The sequence below is a fragment of the Microcaecilia unicolor genome, chromosome 1 (genome assembly GCF_901765095.1).
Source record: "Microcaecilia unicolor chromosome 1, aMicUni1.1, whole genome shotgun sequence".
In the NCBI taxonomy this organism is placed as follows: domain Eukaryota; kingdom Metazoa; phylum Chordata; class Amphibia; order Gymnophiona; family Siphonopidae; genus Microcaecilia; species Microcaecilia unicolor.
The window spans coordinates 323101072-323124147 of NC_044031.1; the positions used below are offsets into that span (position 1 = coordinate 323101072).

At 45.4% G+C, this 23076-nt stretch overlaps 1 protein-coding gene across 2 annotated transcripts in view; it reads right to left on the reverse strand.

The window, feature by feature from the left end:
* Positions 1 to 23076, reverse strand: part of BLOC1S5 (biogenesis of lysosomal organelles complex 1 subunit 5) — an 89764-nt gene that overhangs the window by 37606 nt on the left and 29082 nt on the right. For both annotated transcript variants that reach the window (XM_030208982.1, XM_030208972.1), the window contains exons 3-4: positions 6290 to 6419; positions 373 to 431 (exon numbers count right to left, since the gene is read on the reverse strand). In XM_030208982.1, the coding sequence (XP_030064842.1) occupies positions 373 to 431; positions 6290 to 6419 (189 nt within the window). The remainder of the gene's footprint in view (positions 1 to 372; positions 432 to 6289; positions 6420 to 23076) is intronic.

Genomic DNA, 23076 nt, shown 5'->3' on the forward strand with positions numbered 1-23076 from the left:
CCATTTCCAAATGGAATTAAAGTTGGCAGATTTTAAATTAGAAATCAAAAGAAATCCTCTCTTCAAATCTCCCACCCTCAACTCTGAGGCAAGTTCTCTGAGTACTGGGAAGGCATAGGAAATAACGTCATTAACATATGTTTGATTACATTAAATGCAATTTGTGGCCATCTCTGGCATGCACGTTGTTTCCTGCGGTAAAGCTCTCTGAGCAGTCCACGCAGATTAAGATGCGTACTACGGTATTCCCGCGCTAACTGGCCTTCCTGCCGGTGTTAGGTTTTGAGAATCGGCTTGTCAGATAGCTGCTTTTGCAAGGAGTGACTGTGTAAGAGAGCACTCTATAAAATATGTTATGGTTTCTTCTTTTACCTCTGTTTCTTCCTGCTCCCTCTGCTGAAGCCTGTGGAATATGTGATTGGCAGTTTCCACTGAAAAAGATGGATTGCAGGCAATCAATCCTGTGTCCTGCTTCTAGGAAAAGCTTGTGTGGAGCAGGCTGTCAGCAGAAGACCACTGTGAAATAGTATTTCTATTAAGAGGAGACTGCTACCATTTTCCCCCTTTGGCCTACTAGGATAATTTAGTTTAGGAGGAATTAACATGCCCCATGGTCTGCAGGAAGTGCTTTAGGATGCTGGCTAGGTGGCCCCACAGCAATAAATTGCACCCTTGTGCTTTGTACAATCCAAATAGAAAAGGGAACCAGCTTTTCCACTGCCTTAAGTTACTGACAGGCTGCAGCACACTTCTCAGCACTTTGTAAAATAAATAAATGGCATGCAGATCCACTATGGGAACATATGAAAGATTCAATTATTATTTTTTACATATGACCATTATATTTAAGCAAAAAGGTTTTGACTATGGCAGTACAGCACATCTATTTTAAAAACATGTAATGGTAAAATTTATACATTTTCGGATAGACTGAAGAACCACACAAAACTAGGCCATGCCAGTTTACTTACAGTTTTGAAAGAAAGCATCTTTTGGCTCAGGGTTTTAATTTACTGCATCTGATGGGGGAAAATTTTCTATAAAATATACATACAAATTAAAACGTGCAAAAAGCACTGTTCCACTAAAAATAACTCTACAAAAAGAACTGCAGAACCTGTGTTTTCTTGCACTACATTCTTTCTTTCCACAAATGCAGAAAATTCAATTCCTGGACAATATGGATGTGAATGTTTGCCTACGTTCAAATGTGCTTTAAATCAGTGCACACAAAAATTGACTTAATATGCATTAATCAACAAATTAATAAACAGAAAATTTGTGTGTTAAATATTTCTTTTTCACGTCCTTTATTTAAAGTGCCGCCATGTTTAATCTGAATTGCCATGCGACCGTCGGCATACTGAACGGGCTGTAAGGATAGTCAAATTTTAAAAGGTGAATAAGTTAAGATAAAACCTTTTTATGTTTACTATTCTTTTTCTTTCTCCATTGTTTAGGAAAGAAGACCTTTGAAATATATAATTGAATAGCTGTGGTCCTGAAGCAGCGTAATGTGAAACGGGACCCGTTGACCACAGTTTTATTTCGGTTACGAAAGGACAGAGTTTAAAGTTTGCCTAAGCTAAGTAAAAAATTTTTCAATTTGGATGGCAAGGTGAAAAATCTTTCTTTTTTTGTAAAAGGAATAGTAAAAGTAAAAACAAAATAAAATAAAAAATAAGAATAATTAAATATAGGAGGTTTTTTGTATCGCCCATGATGATGAAATGATAGCTTTTATCCCACTTACAACTGTGGGAGAAGCTTTTTCTTGAGGCGTTTTTCCTCCTTTTTGAAAGATGTATACTTACATTTAATAACTGGGTTCTGTATTTATATGGGAAGATTGATTTATTCGATAGAACCAGTTTCCTACTGATATTTTTAGTTTACATCTAAATATTTCTTATTAACAAAAAAATGTTCAAACCAAAAAAAAAAACCTAACATTCTTTCAGTGCCCGTACCTATTACACAAATGATGCTCTATTTCAACATTTTGCAAGCAACCTGACTTGCAGGCTTTTTGTCCAAATTTTCTCTAAGGTGCACTGTAATTGTTTGCCATAATTCATCACATTAATGTTTATTGAGCCTCAGCAACCCCATGTTCAGGTCTAACATAAATCTTTGTATGTGGTGTTTTTATTTTGCACGTCTCCACAATTTATGTGATGCTGAGCGAGGACAAACAAATACACACGAAAATACAATAACCAATGACAGGATTAATTTCAACCATATTAATTTTTCTTTCCAACCAGCAAGGCTCTTTTTCTAGTGTGAGCTATAGCAAAGCTTTTCAGAGATTACCCACAAGCAGCAGGGGACTAGTACATTACCAGACCAGGTCAGAAGATAGAGCTCTGCTACTTTTAAAGGCCTAGGGCCCTGCTTACTAAGCAGCGCTAAGGGTGTGTTAGCTTTTTTTAGTGGGTGCTAATGATTAGGATGCGCTAAACGCTAGTGGTTAGGGTGGTGGACTTTGGTCCTGGGGAACAGAGGAACTGAGTTCAATTCCCACTTCAGGCATAGGCAGCTCCTTGTGACTCTGGGCAAGTCACTTAACCTTCCATTGCCACATGTAAGCCGCATTGAGCCTGCCATGAGTGGGAAAGTGCGGGGTACAAATGTAACAAAAAAAAAAAAAAAAAAACAGGCTTATTTTTGAAAGAAAAAGACGCCCATATTTCGACCCAAATCCAGAGATGGGTGCCCAAATTGGTATAATTGAAAACCGATTTTGGGCGCCTCCAACTGCAGTCTGTCGCGGGAACGAACAAAGTTGACGGGGGTGTGTCGGAGGCAGGACTGGGGCGTGTTTATCGGCCGAGGAGAGATGGGTGCCCTCGGCCAATAATGGAAAAAAGAAGGGCGGCAGTAGCGAGCATTTGGGCCGCAACTGCCCAGATGACCACCGGAGGGAATCGGGGATGACCTCCCCTGACTCCCCCAGTAGTCACTAACCCCCCTCCCACAAAAAAAAAAGAACTTTAAAAACTTTTTTTTGCCAGCCTGTAATGTCATACCCAGCCCCATGACAGCAGTATGCAAGTTCCTGGAGCAGTTGTTAGTGGGTGCAGTGGACTTCAGGCAGGTGGACCCAGGCCCATCCCCCCCCCCCCCCCACCTGTTACACTTGTGGTGGTAAATGTGAGCCCTCCAAAACCCACTGTACCCACATGTAGGTGCCCTCCTTCACCCCTTAGGGCTATGGTAGTGGTGTACAGTTGTGGGGAGTGGGTTTGGGGGGGGGGGGGGGGGTTAGGGGCTCAGCACCCAACGTAAGGGAGCTATGCCTGGAAGCAATTTGTGAAGTTCAGGTGCCCGGTTGGTGTCCTGGCATGTGAGGGGGACCAGTGCACAACAAATGCTGGCTCCTCCCACGACCAAATGCCTTGGAGTTGCTCGTTTTTGAGCTGGGCGGCTTCGGTGTCCATTATCGCTGAAAACCGATACCGCCCATCTCAAATCCACCCAAATTCGATGCATTTGCCCGGCACCAACCGTATTATCGAAACAAAAGATGGACGCCCATATTTTTCGAAAATACGGTCTGTCCTGCCCCTTTGCGGACCTGTCCTCGAAGATAGTCGCCCATGGAGATGGGCGTCCACGTTCGATTATGCCCCTCTAAGTCTCCCATAGGAACATAAGGGAGACTCTAGCATTTAGCATGCGCTACAAACGCTAGCATGGCTTAGTAAACAGGGTCCCTAGTTTCAGAATATTGTGGGCAAAAACAATTCCCACTTTTAGGGGTAGTTTCATAATTGTGCGCACAGATAGAAAGCAGAAAAATAATTTATTCTGTACAGGCTTTGACAAATTTTGAATGCTAAAATTTATACATACTTCTGTGAAAATTATCCCACAGAAATATCATGCACACATTTATACCCACCCTTAGGCATGTATCAATTTTCAGGGTTCACAGAGAACATACGGTCAAATTTTCAAAAGTATGCATAGTAACACAGGGCCCCTTTATGAAAACTTAGTACACGCTAACGGTATTAGCACATGCTAAATGCTAAGAAGCCCATTTTATACCTATGGGCTTTATAGTATGCGCTAATTCCATTGGCACATGCTAAGCTTTCGTAAAAGAGCCCCACAGTAAATGATAGCCGATAAAGCATGTAAACACAAACCCTTCCCAACTCTAACCTCAACCCTAGAAGCATCCCCACTCAATCCAGGAAAATGAAAGTAGTAGAGCCTGTTTTATCTGCCTATCAGATAGGTAATTTTATAAAATTCTATTTCCATTGATAAAGAGTGGAGGAGTGGCCTAGTGGTTAGAGTGGTGGACTTTGTTCCTTGGGAACTGGGTTTGATTCCCACTGCAGGCACAGGCAGCTCCTTGTGACTCTGGGCAAGTCACTTAACCCTCCGTTGCCCCAGGTACAAATAAGTACCTAAGCCGCATTGAGCCTGCCATGAGTGGGAAAGCGCGGGGTACAAATATATTTTAAAAAAAAACCCTGCTTTTCGTGGAAAACGACGTTTGAAAATTACCCTTTTAGAAGCAGATTTTATAACAGAACACCTATAAGTCTATTTTATAAAATGGGTCTCCAGATCCAGCCTCACTAACATGCAGATCCTGGTGCACAAATTTACCCCTGCTTCAAGATAGGTGTAAATGTGTGTGTACTCTAAGCTTATGCTTACATATTTTACAAAATACACATGTACATTACAGCTCACATCCAAATTACAGCTCCCTCTACCCCCAGACCCGGGAATACCTCCATATGGCACATATATAAGCAGGTACCATCTTGCGAGTGCAAGGCCTTTATAAAACTGTGCAGTGGTGTAAACACATAGAAGACCTTATCTGCCAGATTCTACATATCACTCCTGAACTGTCACATGGAAATCAGAGCATAGTCTATAACAATGCACATAACTTAATTGGTTAACTAGCTAGTCAGTGTTGTCAATTGGATATTAAAAAGCAATTATCAGAATTAATTGGCATTAAGATTTACATGTACACTTCGCTAAGTGTATTCTGTAACGTAGTGCGCGTAAATTCTAAGTTGCATAGTTGCCATGGGTGTTTCTAAAACCTAGGCACATTGTTATAGAATACACCAGCTCTGCGCCTAATTTAGGTATCAGGATTTATGCCAAGTAAAATGTGGCGTAAATTGCTGTGACTAAATTTGGTCATGTAGAGAGGCCCTTGGCGTATTCTACATACCGTGTGGAAATTTAAACCTATTCTATAAAATTTAGGCATACTTCAGAGAATACGCCTAGGCGTATTTTTTTTCCGCACGGCATTTTCAGTCGCCATATTTAGAATCTAGCCCTATTTGTGTGAATACCACTGCACAACTTTATAAAAGGCCTTCTTGGAGGAGTAGCCTAGTGGTTAGTGCAGTGGACTTTGATCCTAGGGAGCTGAGTTCAATTCCCACTGCAGCTCCTTGTGACTCTGGGCAAGTCACTTAACCTTCCATTGCCCCTGGTACAAAGTAAGTACCTGAATATATGTAAACCGCTTTGAATGTTGTTGCAAAAACCTCAGAAAGGCGGTATATCAAGTCCCATTTCCCTTTCCCCTTTATACATGAAATACACGTTATAAAATTACACCCCACATTAACAATTCTACCGGTGGAGGGCTCATGACTAGCAAAGGTTGTAACAGAAAATATGATTGCAATTATAGTTAATTCATGAACTAAGGTAGTACATTCTCTTTAGAAAACCCTGCATGGAGCAGTAGGCTTTTACACAAGCATTTTTCAAATTCTCTAATATTGAGGCAATTTTCAAAAAGTGAGCCCAGGTACAAAATCTATGGGAATAAAGCCTTGCAATTAAATTTCAGCAAGAAACCATACGGTTCGTTTGCCTTTGAGAATTATCTATACGGTCTAGAAGTAAAACATACACGTGGACTTGCACATATATTTTCTGTGCCAAAACTGCTTTTAAATTAACCCACACAGAGATCTGGAAACCCAGTCTATATATATTTTCCAACCCCGTCCTCAATTTCCTCCATAAATATGTCTCCTCGCTAGGGCTAAAACTCTGCACAGGTTGGGAAAGTCCATGAACATTTTAGCCTCTGTGAGGTTGCTGATCAACTCGGGTAAATGACTCTTAAAATTGTTCTCTACATCAAAACAACTGGACTTCTTACACAATTAAAAAAAAAACAAAAAACAAAAACCCAAAACACCTTCTATACACTTCCCTAGAGAGGCTCTCTTTAGAAGACTGTACTACAGAGCAAATATGGCAATCACTGTTCACTTACGTGTTTGGAGAGCTTGGTTCAGGTTATCATGCAAGGCTTCTTGACAACTTGGCAAGGTCTGATTGTTTGTTTCAGAAACCACACTCTTCAGTTTCTCAAGGACCCTAAGTTCTCGAAGTCCACGTTTCTCCTGTTAGGAAACAACAGACAATCAGCGTTACCAAGAAAAATATAATCTTGTATCTGTTTTGCTATATGGGGTTGCCTCTACCTGTGTCTCTGTTATAGGCTACTAGTATTTCAGCCTCTTTTTGCTAAACTGTGCCACTTATAGGGTCTTTTTGTTATGCATTCTTGCACATGCACTACTGCTCTTTGTAATTACAAACAGAAAAGACAGGTTTGCTGAAACTTCAGTATCTAATTGTTATGATGCTGCTCATATAGTGGAACTGAAATTTTAAATAAAAGATCTGTTTGTGAACCAGTCCAACAGCCACAGGTACATGTGCTAAGTGGAATAAAGTCTTGGGTTGGTCTCCTGGCTACTGCTCTTTTTACCACATCAGTAACAATTACATGTTGCTGAAATAAGAACTACATTTTTCTGAAGGATGATCTGCAGTATTAATAGCTCGTAAGCTACAACCCATTTGAATTCACAAGTCTCCCTTGTGAAAACTGTAGCCTTAGGAAAACCGAGACCATCAGTGTCCAAGTTGGCACCATTTTACCTCTCCTTAGAATTCAGCACATACAAGACTCAGGGGCTGATGCTCAAAAGTCCCCGTTAAAAAACCATATCCATTTAGATACACAGTAGAAGTTACTGATTTTGAAATAGTGAGTGATGCTCAAAGGAAATCACATGCAAATGAGATTCACATAAATTTAGCAAGCAGCTCGGTAAGTAAAACGCCTAGCACATGTTTTACTTATCATAGGGGCTTTCCCCCACCCGACTGGCTGTCTGTCCCTATGATTTCAGCTGGTAGAGCTTTCAGCAAGGAGTAGACTCCCAAGTGAAAACAGCTGCAGGAGGGTCACTTGATATACCGCCCATCCATCACAGACCAGTCAGAGCAGTTTACAAAACAGTCCAGCTACAAAACTACTTCACTAGTACATATAACTATCTTAAGACAACAAATACAAATTCCACAACATTATTTATCCAGTGCTTTTTGAATTGCTATATGCTCCCGCACCATTCCAATCATTCACAACCTGAAAAAGCCAACATAAAGAAATAAGATTTAACCTCTCTTTAAAAATGATTCAACTGTACCTCTGTTCACAAGTTCTGTAGAAAAGAATTCTATAATGAGGCTGCAAAAAAGAAACCTGAACCTCTAGTAGAATCTAGCTTAGATCGTGAGTTTGATGAATTCCTAATCAATTGTGTACTATGATCACACTAGAGAATGAAGCAGGACAAAGTTTGTCCCCGTCCCCACCCCATCCCCGTGGACTCTATCCCCGTCCCCGCGAACTCTATCCCTATCCACAGAAGCCTCGCTGTTTAATCACACTTAAGATTTACCTTTGGGTTTAAAGAGCAAAATCAAGTGCATGTAAGGACTGCATACATGAATTAAAACAAATGCCCTTAAAATGTAATAATACTGGACTGGTCTGGCAAGCAATAATGAAACAGTGATGAAATATTCATTCACAAAACAAGCAATAATGAGCACTAATTTTTCTAACCATTCTACTACTCCAAGCACATTTAATTGTTTTCTCACTATACAAAACAGGGAACCACAGAAAAACTGAAATAGAGATCTTCCTCAAGAAAGCCAGGTAAACAATGGTAAAAGAGAAACAGAAATGTATTTTCTCCTGCACTCTGCAAAATACAAAAATAGAAAAGACGTACATTTCACAAAGCAGGCACATCTCAGTTCTTAACAAGTATTAAATAAAAATATTTCTTTTCTACTTTTGTTGTCCAAGCACTTTATTTTTTTAATTGGGCTGGTCCCAGTCTCTTTTCCACTTTCCACATGTCCGTCTTCTCTAAATTCTTTTCCACGTTGGCGTTTCCATTTCTTCTCTCTCCTCTTGGCTTTGTCCTTTCCTTCTTTACATCTGTCTGGCAGTGACCTTTCATTTCATGTCCCCGCCCCTTATTTGTGTTTATCCCCTTTTCTCTCACCTTAGTCTCTGTTTCACTTCTCATCTACCTACTAGCTATTACCATTGCTCCCTCTGTCTCTCACTTAATATCCAGTCTCATAAACCCCTATCTTTTTTCACCCACTTCCTTAGCCCTCATCTACCCTCCACTGGAATTCATCACCCTATCAGTCCCCAGCTCCATCCGTTTCTCTCTTTCATTCCCTTGCTTCCAAGGCCCTATACCCAATGCCCTTCCTTCCTCTTCCCCCTTGCAAGGTCGTCTCACTTTCCCTCCCTCTCCCTCCACAAAGTCTAGTGTTGCTTTCCTTCCCTCCATCCATCCTTGTCCAACATTTCTCCTCTCTTCCCTGCCCTCCACTCCACCCATGTCCAGCATTTCTCCTCTCTTCCCTCCATCCATATGCATCTCCTTCCTGACTTCCCTCCCCTCCGTCCATCTATGTCCAGCAACTCTCCAGTCTCCCCTGCCCTCTCCTCCATCCACCCATATCCAGCAAATTTGCTCTCGCCCCTGCCCCTTCCATTCATCCAAGTCCAGCAATTCTCCTCTCTCCCCTGCCCTCCCCTCCATCCATGTCCAGCAACTCTCCATTCTTCCCTGCCCTCTCCTCCATCCATCCATATCCAGCAATTTTCCTCTCTCCCCTGCCCCCTCCATCCATCCATGTCCAGCATCTCCCCTCTGCCCCCTCCATCCATCGAGGTCCAGCAATTCTCCTCTCTCCCCTGCCCTCACCCCCTCCATCCACCCATGTCCAGCAACTCTCCATTCTCCCCTGCCCTCTCCTCCATCCACCCATATCCAGCAAATTTGCTCTCTCCCCTGCCCCTCCATTCATCTATCCATTCCAGCAATTGTTCTCTCTCCCCTGCCCTCCCCTCCATCCATCCATGTCCAGCAATTCTCCTCTCCCCTGCCCTCCACGTCCAGCGATCTCTTCTCTCCCCCTGCCCTCCCCTCCATGTCCAGCGATTCTCCCTGCCCTCCCTCTGCTCCCCGACAGCCTTCCTCTCCGTTCCTTCCTGCCCCCTCCCCCGCTCGTTTAAACCTTTTATTTTCCTCGCAGCGACAGCAGTGAAACACACAACACAGCGGGCTCACCTCCAGCATTTCCCTTCCCTCACACAGTGTCCCGCCCTCGCGGAAACAGGAAATACATCATCGCAATAAGGCGGGATACTGAGGGAAAGGAAAGGCTGGAGGCGAGCCTGCTGTGTTGTGTGCTTCACTACCATCGCTGCGAGGAAAATAAAAAGGTTTAAACGCGCGCGAGGGGGGGGGGGCAGGAAGGAACGAACGAACAGGAAGCCTGTTCAGGAGCTGAGGGCGGGAAGAGCTGCCTGCAGCGTTGCACCAGCCCTGCGTTTGGGGGGGGAATGCCCCCCTCGCTCCCCCAAACTACGCCCATGGGTAGGCGTCTGTTGTACCGCGGGTGCAGGGGTTATTACTGCTCCTGAGGGCAGGGAAATAACCTCTTTTTGCACCCACGGTAAAACTTTGAAAATTTTCCCCATTCCTGCGGATTACTGCCGTTTACCGCGATTACCTACTCCCGTGTCATTCTCTAGATCACACAGCTTAGCTTAGACAATAGGGAACCAATAACTTTGCCAGATAATGAGGTAGTCCCATTTAGAATGCATAGTGGGCTAGTACTAACATTTTATACTTCATATGATGTAAACATGGCAACAAATGCTTTCTCAGCAATGTTGTAATATGGTCAAATCTTTGGGCTCCTACAATAAGTTTAATGGTGAAATTATGTCTTACCTTATAATTTATTTTCCTTTAGTCGTCTGCACTGTTCTGAACAAGTGGGTGTTATCCCCTACTACCAGCAGATAGATGTAGAGAAAAAGCTAGGTTTTTCCAGTGAACTCACCAGTATAAGTACGCATCTGCCAAAGCAACAGAAGGGTCCCTTTATAATGCATACCCATGCCCCATCAACCACTGAAGCTGCTATAGAAAAGAATGAAGAGATGATCGGACAGACAAAATTCAGTGGTTTCTTCTAAGTAATGAAGCAATATTCCTCTTGACATTTAGCTTATGTAGTCCAAAAGCAGAGGGATCAAATCCCTTTTCTAGAAAGGAAGGCAAAGACCTCCTAGTTCACATGGAATGCCGAGACCACCTTGGGCAGAAAGAAGGGAACCGAGTCCTCCGAAATTCTGCAAGCCAAAGTGATAGCCACAAAGAAGACCGCCTTGAGGGTAAGGTCCTTAATCAAGGCCCACTGCAAAGGGTCAAAGGAAGCCCTGGAGAGCACTTAAAGAACCAAATTCAGTTCCAGGAAGGAAACGGAAGGATGCACTGGGGTTTGCAAACCAGGCAACCTTCCCAAGCATTGCCAGGGAGAGACCCTGTACTTTGCTCCCAAAACTGGAGAGGCCAAGCCCTGATCCAAACCTCACTGCAAAAAACCTAAGACCTTGGGAATCTGCGCCTTCCATGGGGACACAGCCTTCTCAGAACACCACTGTTCAAAAATCTTCCAGACTCTCACATAAACCAAGGACGCTGAAGACTTCCAGGACTTAAGCAAGGTGGAAACCATCATGAACGAAAAGCTGCGTTTTGTCAACCGCTGCCTATCAAGGGCCAAACCGTAAGCCAGAAGGGATCCAGATCTTCCCTTTCCACTGGTCCCTGCCGAAGAAGCCCGCAGCCCCAGAACAGAGGAAGTGGCTCAGCTACGAGCAGGTGAACCTGGTCCGCTTACTACAGCTGGCAGGGCCAATTCGGAGACACCAGAAGAAGAAAGATGATGATGGAACGCAATTCTGTGCAAGAGGTAGCCTATCAGAGGCCATGGAGGGAGACATACAGGGGCTTCTCCGCCAGCCACAACTGCACCAGGGTATGTTTATGTTTTCTTTAAACTTAATATACCACTTACCTTTTTGAGATCAAAGCAGTTCACAATATAAAATCAAACATTAAAAAGTATTGAGAAAGGAAGTACAAGAAAATAAAGGCAGACTTATCACAATCACACAAGAAATACTATCCCTACCTTAGCAATATTATATATATATATATTTGCAATTTTTCTAGCAAAAAAGGTGCCGGTACTCAAATGTCAGGCCACCCTTCAGGGGTGGGGTGATCACTGAGGGACTCACTCCACAATAGCCAGGCCCCCTGCAACCAGTCACAGAATTTATGGCAAAGGCAGAATTGGTGTCTTGAGCCTGAGCTCTTTCATTAAAACTTGTGGTCCATGGGTCAATTTTAGGAGACACTGGAAAAGGTGCCGGTACTCAGTACCCCCGAGTACCCCCTCAAAAAAAGCCCTGTTTAATATTATATATATATATATATATATATATATATATATATATATTACAGTGCAATCCGCTTAAGTGCAAGGGTCTGGGACCAAAGAAATACATGCAGTTAACCGGAGCGTGCACTTAACCGTTGTGACTCAAAGAAGCTTGACATCTGATAAACATATGTACAGTACTGTTTATTATACGTACAGTATACAGTCTCCGTTAACTGACGTTAGGCTTACTTGAAGTAATCAGTCATAGTCTTCTGTACACTATTGTGTCTGTGAGTTCCATAGACTACGTCTGCCAGACAGTAAAAACTGTCATAGCACTGACATCCAGTGGCCTCCAGATAGGCCCGCACGGTGTTGAGACTCTCCAGCGCTCTTGCAAAAGTGACTGGAGGTTGTTGAATTTCATCAGCATGTGTCTTGCTGCTCATTTCATCATCTGTTTCATCATCAGCCGTTGCCTGCGTGTAGGCGCATATCTCGATATCAGCGCTGTCGTCAGCTGTTTGTAGATCGTAATCAACAGCTACGTAGTGATGAAACTCCTCTTCAGTAACACCGGCTGAGATATCAATAGCCTGTTCATCTGATGCGTTTGCAACAGCTGCATCTGTTTCGTTCCTCTCCACATCCTTAACAAAGCTTGCCCGCTTGTAGCAGGTCACAATGGTTGCCTGTGTAACATGATTCCAGACTTCTTTCTGCATATGTAGGGAATCCAACAGTGATAGATTACGAGCCAGTTCAATACCACTCTAATCCTTGCCAGTCTGGTCATCCAGAATGTTCATCAGACGATGTAGCACAAGAGCCCGATAATGTTTTTTGAAATTGGCTATTATGCCCTGATCCATAGGTTGGATCAGAGAGATAGTGTTTGGTGGCAGGAAGACCACCTTGACGTTAGACATCCTGTTGTCATCACTGTGTGCAGCACAATTACCACAAAGCAATAAAATCTGACGCTTTTGTGCCCGCATTCTAGTGTCTAACTTCTTTATACTCTGCTTCCAAATTTCCCCAGTCATCCATGAATTTGTGTTAGCCTTGTATGACACAAGAAGTCGCTTAACATTCTTGAAGCAACGGGGCTGTTTGCTCTTTCCAATGACGAGTGGTTCCAACTTCTCACTCCCATCCATATTGCAGCAAAGGAGGATTGTCAGTCGGTCCTTCGATGTTTTACTTCCTTTAATTTCGGCTTGTTTGAATGCAAGTATTCCATCAGGAATCACTCGCCAGTAGAGACCATTTTCGTCAGCATTGAAAATGTCACGAGGTGCAACCTTGTTCAAGATGGTAGGAAGAACTGAAACAACCCAATTTTCAGCACCAAAGCCACCAGCGTCTTGTTTTTCACCATGCTGTTTCTTGAATTTTATGTTGTTCCTCTCCTTCCATCTTTCCAACCATCCAACAGTGGCTTTGAATTCAGTTAGTCCAAGACTTTCAGCTAGCTGATTAGCTTTCTCCATAAGCAGTGGACCACTGACAGGAAACTGCTCCTGACTTGAGAAAACCACCGAAGAAGAGCATCTTCTACATCCTCAGCTTTTTCCGCCTGTTTACGTTTCCTTTGTGGATTTGTATTGTTTTGCCAGTCTTCCAGAAGCTGATCTTTCTGCTTCAAGATATGTGAAATTTGACTGGGATTGACACCATATTCTTTAGCAATAGATGCTTGACTGTTTTCTAATTTTTTTTAAAGAAGTATTCGTTCAGCCAGTGTTAGTCTTACAGTTGTGCGATGATGACGATGACTCTAGTGTACACCGTAACAACTTTCTTTCGCTTATTCTGCCTGTGGCAGTTAACCAACGAGATTTCAAATTTATTGCCCCTTTGTCACGTGCCAATCGGCTTCCATATTCCTTGCGTGCGCTTATGCGGAGTCTTTCCTGCAGAGGAGCGGTCTTAAACCATGCATATAAGTGATGCGCTTAACCGAAGTTTGTCCCCATAGAAACTGATGGTGCCAAAAACGGGACACAAGTACGGCATGCAGTTAAACAGAGCATGCGCTTATCCGACGTGCACTTAAATGGAGTGCACTGTATGTATGTGAATTATATATATATATATATATATATATATATATATATACTGTATGTTGCTATGTTACATCAAAGACCACCAGTGCTGGGCAGAGCTGGGCAGACTTCTACAGTCTATGCCCTGAAAATGGCAAGGACAAATCAAGACCAGGTATACATATGAAGTATCACATATCACATGCAATGAGCTTATCTTGTTGGGCAAACTGAATGGACAATACAGGTCTTTATCTGCTATCATCTACTATGTTACTATGTTATCTCTGGTGGCTGAAGAATCACTCCATCTTGGCACTGGAGCTCACGGCCATCACATTGAACACCAGCTGCTCCCAACAGTCCTGAATGAGCCAGTAGACCTCTGGTCCCAGTTCCCACTCCCCTAGATTCAACTGGGAGCGGCTGAAAAAGTCTGCCTGGACATTGTCCTTGCTCACTATGTGTACTGCTGATAGGTCTGCAGGTCACCTCTGCTCAGCGGCAGACTTACAACTTCCAATGTCATCACCTAACTTCAGGGGCTGTCGTTTGTTTACATAAGCCACCACGGTGGCACTATCACCACCTGCACCGCCTTTCCCCACAGCAGGGGAAGGAACTCCTTCAAGGACTGGTGTACCACCCACATCTCCAGGCAGTTGATGGAACACGACAACTCCAGAGAAGGCCAAATCCCCTGGGTCACCCAGCCCAAGCAATGTGCTCCCCAGCCAAGGAAACTCGCATCCGTGGTAACCACCACCTATTGAAAGGCTTTCAAGGGAACCCACCCCGAAAGAAGTGCCCTGGACAGTACCACCAGTCCAGACTAGCTCACACACTGGCAGATAGAGGCAAGGGGCACTCAAGTCCTGGGAGACCAGAATCCACCAGGACAACAGGGCTGACTGAAGAGGTCGCATATATGCACTTGCCCAGGGCACCTCCTCCAGGGTCACTGCCATAAAGCTCAAGAGCTGCAGCTAGTCCCAAACCCTGGGAGTCCCCAGCTCACACAACATGCATTCCTGAGCCTGCAGCTTTGCAGCCCGATCCTCCGGGAGGAAAAGCATCCCTCCAGCTTTGTCAAAATGAACTCCCAATTACTCCATGACCTGTGTTGGGAATAGGTGACTCTTCAAATGATTCACCACCCAGCCCAGATCCTCCAGAAAAGCAATGCCCCAAGCAGCGGCCTCTCTGGACTCCACCTCCAAGTTGGCTCGGATAAACCAATTGTCTGGGTAGGAATGTACTCAAATGGGCTGCCACCGCCACAAAACCATCACCTTGGAGAAGGTTCAGAGAGTCATAGCTAGCCCAAAAGGTTGAGAGTGAAACTGGAAATGGAGCCCAAGCACATAAAAGTGGAGATACCACTTGTGATACTCCACAATGGGAATGTGTAGATAGGGCTCTGTGAGATCCACTGACATCAAAAACTTGCCTGGATGAACTGAGGCGATCACCAACCAGAAGGTTTTCATGTGAAAAAGCTGCACGCGAAGGCAAGCACTCACTCCCTTTAAGTCCAGGATGGGCCAGAAGGAGCTGCCCTTCTTTGGGACCACTAAATAAATGGATTAACGGCCCAGATCTCACTCTACCAAGGGAACAGTTTCTCCAAGTCAAGCAAGTGCTGTAAGGTAAGGGTGACTGCCCACCGCTTTAGTTCCAAGCCACAAAAAGACACCATGAAGAAGTCTGGCACAGTGCGAGTGAACTCCAAGGAACATCCCTTTCAGATCACCCACAGAACCCACTGATATGAGATGATACTGGCTCACTTGTGGTGGAAGAGAGACAGTCTGTCTTCTACCTGCACTGCCGATAGGCCCAGCACACTCCTATTGACAGGTCCTGCCCTGTCACAGGGGCTAAAGTTGCCAGCTCTTTTTGGCCCAAGAAAGGAGCCCAACTTGAAGGGTCTGGATGAACCAAGGGTCAAAGACCCTGAGACGTGAACAGGCCAAAAACAGCCCATTCCCCTGGGGTGGCCCCTAGAGATCGAGGACATCTGACAGCCCTTCTGCCGCGGCTCCAGAAGACAGAGAGACTACATCTTTCCCATATTCTTGGAGTGGAGGAGTGGCCTAGTGGTTAGGGTGGTGGACTTTGGTCCTGGGGAACTGAGGAACTGAGTTCGATTCCCACTTCAGGCACAGGCAGCTCCTTGTGACTCTGGGCTAGTCACTTAACCCTCCATTGCCCCATGTAAGCCGCATTGAGCCTGCCATGAGCGGGAAAGTGCGGGGTACAAATGTAACAAAAAAAAAAAAAATTCTCCAGGTTGTCCCTGAACAGCAAGCGCCCCCTAAAGGGTAGCTAAGGAGCTTCTTGGAGGCCATGTCCACATCTCAATGACGGGCCACGGACAGTGGCACCCCACCATAGAGACCACCACCAACCAAGAAGAGAGATGGACAAAGCCATAGAGAATATCTACTAAAACTGCTGTGCCAGACTCCAGATAGGAGACTCTGGCAACTGCTGCAACCAATACAGCATGATCCTGGCCACATGCCTGATGCCACAAAAGAGAAGGCAAGCCTAAACTACTGCTCCACCCGGCTTTTCATGAAGCACCCAAAGAGCTGAGTTTCCCTGCAAAAGAATAGCTGGCTTCTTGGTGACCGCTGTGACCAGCACATACACCTTGGGATATACCCAGTACTTCTTTACGTCCTCAGGCCAAAGGTATACAAATGCTTCAGGTTCCTGGCCCCTTTAATGGGCCTCATCAGGGGACTCCCATTCCACCAACATCATGCCAGTGAGGGCCTTGAAAAGAGGAAAATGCTTTAGAGAACCCGCGAGGCCCTCAGGCAGGGGAGGCCCTCTGTGGGATCAACAGTGGAAGCCTTATGCAAGAACTCTCACTGTACTGTGCAAAAAGCTAAGTTACTCACCTGTAGCAGGTGTTCTCAGAGAAAAGCAGGCATATATTCTCACAAATGGGCGACATGATCCGACAGAGCCTGGTGCAGACACTGGCAAAGTGTACTGTTGCTTTACTTTAAGGCAGTAACCCCACCGAGCATGTGTGGGTGTTTCATACCCAACGTGTGAGCACAGGCCCGGCAGTACAGTGCAAAAGCTAAGAAGACAACTCCAAGGGGAGGCAGGCGGGTTCTGAGAATATATGCCTGCTGTCTTCAGAGAACATTTGCTACAGGTGAGTAACTTAGCTTCCTCCGACAACAAATGGGACTCACTAGCTACCAGGCTTACAGGAGAAATGTATTCTGATAATGAAATAGTGTGCCTGGTGGAAAAATGGGCTAGAGGGTGGAGTTGGATCTTAAACAGAAAAAAGATTGAGTAGAACTGCTTGTCCAAACTGGCTATCCCACTTGGAATGCTGCTCCAGACAGTAGTGAGTCGTGTAGGTGTGGATAGAAGACCATGTAGCCACATTGCAAATGTCTTGAATACAGGCAGAATGGAAATGGGCTACTGAAGCTGCCGTTGCTTACACATTATGAGCGGTGACATGGCCATGGAAGATCAGCCCAGCCTGAGCATACAAGTAGGAGATACAGTCAGCCACCCAAGCAGAGACTGCCAAGTGTACAACGGAAAAGCGAAGATACTTACTTGTAGCAGGTATTCTCCAAGGCAGCAGGTTTATTATTTTCACAAGTGGGTCGACGATCCGCGGTGGACCGGGAACCGGCATAATATATAGCAAAAAAGTTGCCAGAGTTTTGTGCTGCACGTGCTGTGCCCATTGCTCATGTGCGGAGTGCCTTCCCGCCCATCAGTTTAATTCAACAGCATAAGAAAAAAGTAGAAAGAAACAACTCCAAGGGGAGGTGGGCGGGATTGCGAGAATAAGCAGCCTGCTGTCCTCAGAGAATACCTGCTACAGGTAAATATCTTCACTTTCTCCGAGGTCAAGCAGGCTTACCATTCTCACAAATGGGGAATCGCTAGCATCCAGGCTGACCCAAAACAAGCACTGGTCAATTGGGCCTCGCAAAGGCGAGGACTTAATGCAGATTAAACTGAAACTATATACAAACTAGATGAGAGAGAGTGTAGCCTGGAACAGAATAAAACAGGCCTAGGAGGGTGGAGTTGGATTCTAGACCCCAAACAGATTCTGCAACACTGACCACCCAAACCGACTGTTGCGACAGTTATTCTGCTCAAGGCAGTAGTGAGAGTAGCGAGTAGTGGACTGAAGACCACGTCGCAGCCTTGCACATTTCTTCAATGGAGGCCGACTTTATCTGAGCCACTGATACAGCCATGCCCCTAATATTATGAGCCATGACATGACCCCCTAAAGTCAGTCCAGCTTGGGCATAAGTGAAGGAAATGCAATCTGCTAGCCAATTGGAAATGGTGCGTTTACAGATGGTGACTCCCATCCTATTGGGATCAAAAGAAACAAACAACTGGGCAGACTGTTTGAAGGGCTTCGTCCGCTCCATGTAAAAGGTCAACGCTCTCTTGCAGTCCAAGGTGTGCAAGCTGCTTTCGCCAGGATGGGCATGAGGTTGGGGAAAGAATGTTGGCAAGACAATCGACTGGTTCAGAACGAACTCCGACACCACATTTGGCAGGAATTTAGGATGCATGCAGAGGACCACTCTGTTGTGATTAACTTTAGTGTAAGAAGCATCAACTACTAATGCCTGAAGCTCACTGACCCTACGAGCTACAGCCACCAAGAAAACAACCTTCCAGGTCAAGTACATCAGATACCAGGAATTCAGTGGCTCAAAAAGAGCTTTCATCACCTGGGTGAGAACGACGTTGAGATCCCATGACACTGGTGGAGGTCTGACAGGGGGCTTTGACAAAAGCAAACCTCTCACGAAGCAAACAACTAAAAGCTGTCCAGAGATAGGTTTACCCGCTACACGTCGACAATAAGCACTAATTGAACTGAGATGAATCCTTAAGGAGTTGGACTTAAGACCACACTCTGATAAGTGTAGAAGCTATTCAAGCAGGGTCTGTGTAGGAGAAGTAAGGGGATCTAAGGCCTTGCTGTCATACCAGAAGGCAAACCTCCTCCATTTAAAAGAATAATCATCTTTCCTGAAAGCCAGCAAGACTCAGGAGATACCCTCCGAAAGACCCAAGGAAGCGAATTCTAGGCTCTCAACATCCAGGCCGTGGGAGCTAGAGACTGGAGGTTGTGATGTAGAAGTGACCCCTCGTTCTGTGTGATGAGGGTCGGAAAACACTCCAATCAACCAAGGTTTTTTGGAGGACAATTCCAGCTGGAGTTTCAACTAAGTTTTACCCACTAGAGGTATGGGAGGATACACATACAGAAGACCTGTCCCCCAATGAAGAAGTAAGGCATCCAACACTAGTCTGTCATGGGCCTGAAGCCTGGAACAGAACCGAGGGACCTTGTGGTTGAGTGGCAAAAAGATCCACCGAGGAGGTGCCCCACGCTCAGAAGATCTTGCAGGCTACGATATTCAGGGACCACTCATGAGGTTGCATTATCCTGCTCAGACTGTCAGCCAGGCCGTTGTTTACGCCTGCCAGATAAGTGGCTTGGAGAAACATGCCATGATGGCGTGCCTAAAGCAATATCTGGATGGCTTCCTGCCGCAGAGGGCAAGATCCAGTGCCCCCCCTGAATGTTGGTGTGATACACTGCAACCTAATTGTCTGTTTGAATTAGAATAATTTGATGGGACAGCCGATCTCTGAAAGCCTTTAGAGCATTCCAGATCGCTCGGAGCTCCAGGAGATTGATCTGAAGATTTGTTTCCTGGAAGGAACAAGCTCCTTGATTGTGAAGCCCGTCTACATGAGCTCCCCACCCCAGGAGAGATGTATCCATCATCAGCACTTTTTGTGGCTGAGGAATTTGGTCAGACTGAACCAAATCGTCCACCACTGAAGGGCCATCTTCCAGGCTCCCCATGGCTTGATACCACTGAGAAGCAAGGTCCATTGAGCAGATCTCATGTGAAGACGTGCCATGGGTGTAACATATACTATGGAAGCCATGTGGCCCAACAATCTCAACATCTACTGAGCCGTGACCTGCTGCGATGTCCGAACCTTGGACGCAAGGGAGAGAAGGGTGTCCGCATGTGTCTCCGGGAGGTAGGCTCGGGCATTCTTCGTATCGAGCAGGGCTCCTATGAATTCCAATTGTTTAACAGGATGGAAATGGGACTTGGGGTAGTTTATGACAAATCCTAGTAGTTCCAGCACCCAAACAGCCATCTGCATTGACACCTGAGCTCCTTCCTCTGAGGTGCTCTTCACCAGCCAATCGTCGATGGATGGTCCCGGGGAGCCTGATTGCAGGAGGGAGGCCTCAAGGCAGGTTGAGACTAGAGAGTTGCACGGGGACAGAAATCCTACCCATCCCCGCCCGTCCCTGCTGGAATCTTACCCGTCCCCACCCATCCCCGCTGGAATCTTACCCGTCCCCACCCATCCCCGCAAAAATTTAAACCATCCCAACCCGTCCCCACCCGTCCCCGCAAGAATTTAACCCATCCCCACCCATCCCCGTAAGAATTTAATAGTATATAAAAGAAAGTTCCAGTCAGCTCCCTTTCTGGATTTGAGCCACAGCACTGTAGGCAAGGACGGACCGGAAGTTGGAAGTTGGAACACTCTGGTGCGCACATGTAAGATTTGTCTCTGATTCACTGGGATTGTGTGCTGAGAGGCCGCCACATGCACGCGCCAGTACGTCAGGTGACATCTGATGCTCGTGCCTGTGTCAGAGCTGAGGTCTGTGCACCAGCCTGGGAGCAAAGAGGATTAATAGTAACATAGTAAGTGACAGCAAATAGACCTGAATGGTCCATCCACTCTGCCCAATAGTCACACTCATGATCAATTCATCATTAAATCAACGAGTGTGATATTATATACTTGATTATGGTCTTTCTTTCGTGTTTCTAGAACAAAGACCACAGGAGTCTATCTGGCCCCATCCTTATGTTCCAACTGCTGGAGTTGCCATCGCAGCCCACTCCAGCCTATTCATGTTCTCATTTGTGGGACACAGACCGTAAAAGTCTGTCCAGCACTGTCCTCATGTTCCAGCCACTGAAGTTGCTGTCTAAGCCCTTTCCAGCCCATCCTACACCAGATTGCCATGTATGAGACACAGAACATACAAGTCTGCCAGGTATCAGCTCTAGTTCATCACAGCCAGAGTCGCCATCTAAGCGTCACTTGACACATCCACACACATGCAGCCATTTAAGGTTAGCTTTTATATAACTTCCATTTTCTAATTAGAGATCCTCTGTGTTCATCCCACGCCTTTTTGAATTCCGTCATCATTTGTGACTCTACCACCTCCTTAATGGTAGACTTTCCACATTTATGCTGTTAAATCAAGGAATAAGAGGAGGAGGAGACAGCACTCAAATAAATTGGTATTCGGTAGATGAGAGGCAGGTGCAGCTTACACTTCCACGGGAAGCCCACAGAACTGGTTCCATCCCCGCGGGAACCCCGCAGGAACTGCCTCCGTCCCCGCGGGAACCCCGCAGAACTGGTTCCATCCCCGCGGGAACCCCGCAGGAACTGCCTCCATCCCCGCGGGAATCCCGCGGGTTCCGCGGGATTCCCGCGGGGACGGAAGCCGTGCAGCTCTCTAGTTGAGACCCACTTGATGCCTCACTGCTCCAGGTGTCTTGAGGTCTCGCAGCAGCCATCCCTATCTCGACTACTGATACCAGTGCTTCCCTCAATGTTGACGCTAATGTCGCCGACCTCGAAGAACCAAACTGAGCTCCAAAAAGTTTTTTGCGTTGAGCTTCTCAGGAAATTTGAGTCCTTTTCTTCATACGAAGACAAAGGACACAATTTGCCAGGCTATGGTCTGGCCCGAGGCACTGAATACACCAAGAATGTGCATTGGTACCCGAGATGGTCCGGTTGCACCGGATACAACGTTTGAAGCCAGTAGGCGTCTTCAATGACATGGAAGGGAAAATGGCTTTGGCTAAATTAAAAGTGTCGATTGTGCCTGAAAAAAATGGAAAAGGCACAAAAAGAGGAGACCCGACTGAGCAGGCCCGTGCTGAAAAAGAAAGGAAACAAACGCAGACCAAAGGTAAGAACTATAAGGGAGGTTTTTAACAGGGGCATGCCTAGAGTCTCTGGTGCCCCCTGCAGAATATCAGTTGGCGCCCCCCCCCCCCCCCCCCCCCCCCCCCCCCGTGTGGCACAAGATAGCAAGGCTTACAAGCCTTTCTTGCAAAATACTTGGAGTGGAGGAATGGCCTAGTGGTTAGAGTGGTGGACTTTGGTCCTGGGGAACTGGGTTCAATTCCCACTGCAGGCACAGGCAGCTCCTTGTGACTTTGGGCAAGTCACTTAACCCTCCATTGCCCCAGGTACAAATAAGTACCTAAGCCGCATTGAGCCTGCCTTGAGTGAGATGCGGTGACCAGAATTGAACACAATATTTGAAGTGCGGTTGCACCACGGAGCGATACAAAGGCATTATAATGTCCTCACTTTTGTTTTCCATTCCTTTCCTAATAATACCTAACATTCTATTTCTTACCTGCCACCGCACACTGAGCAGAGGGTTTCAACATATCATCAACGACGACGCTGAGATCCCTTTCTTGGTTGCTGACTACTAACGTGGAACCTTGCATTACATAGCTATAGTTCGGGTTCCTCTTTCCCACATGCATCACTTTGTACTTCCTCACATTATACGTCCTCTGCCATTTAGACGCCCAGTCTCCCAGTCTCGTACAGTCCTCTTGTAATTTTTCACAATCCTCTTGCAATTTAACAACTTTGAACAACTTTGTGTCGTCTGCAAATTTAATTACCTCACTAGTTACTCCCATCTCTAGATCATTTATAAATATGTTAAAAAGCAGCGGTCCCAGCACAGACCCCTGGAAACCCCACTATCTACCCTTCTCCATTGAGAATACTGACCATTTAACCCTACTCTCTGTTTTCTATCCTTTAACCAGTTCTTAATCCACAATAGGACACTACCCCCCTAGCCCATGACTCTCCAAATTCTTCTGGAGTCTTTCATGACGTACTTTGTCAAACACCTTTTGAAAATCCAGATACACAATATCAACCAGCTCGCCATTATCCACATGTTTGTTCACCCCTTCAAAGAAATGTAATAGATTGGTGAGCAAACTAGTAGTTGTTGAAAGACAGAAATCTTCAAAAGTAAAACTGCAAAACACACACATAATGATATGCAGATGATACCCACGCACTTGTAGGCAGAAATCAATGTTTTTGGGGAGGTGACCAGTTATAAGGAACATCGATAAGATGGAAGCATTATGCTTCAACCTTTCCAAACAAACAACTTTTGATCCCTTTTAAGATTGCAAACCGTGGGGTGTGGTACCTAGGTATTACTATTATGGAC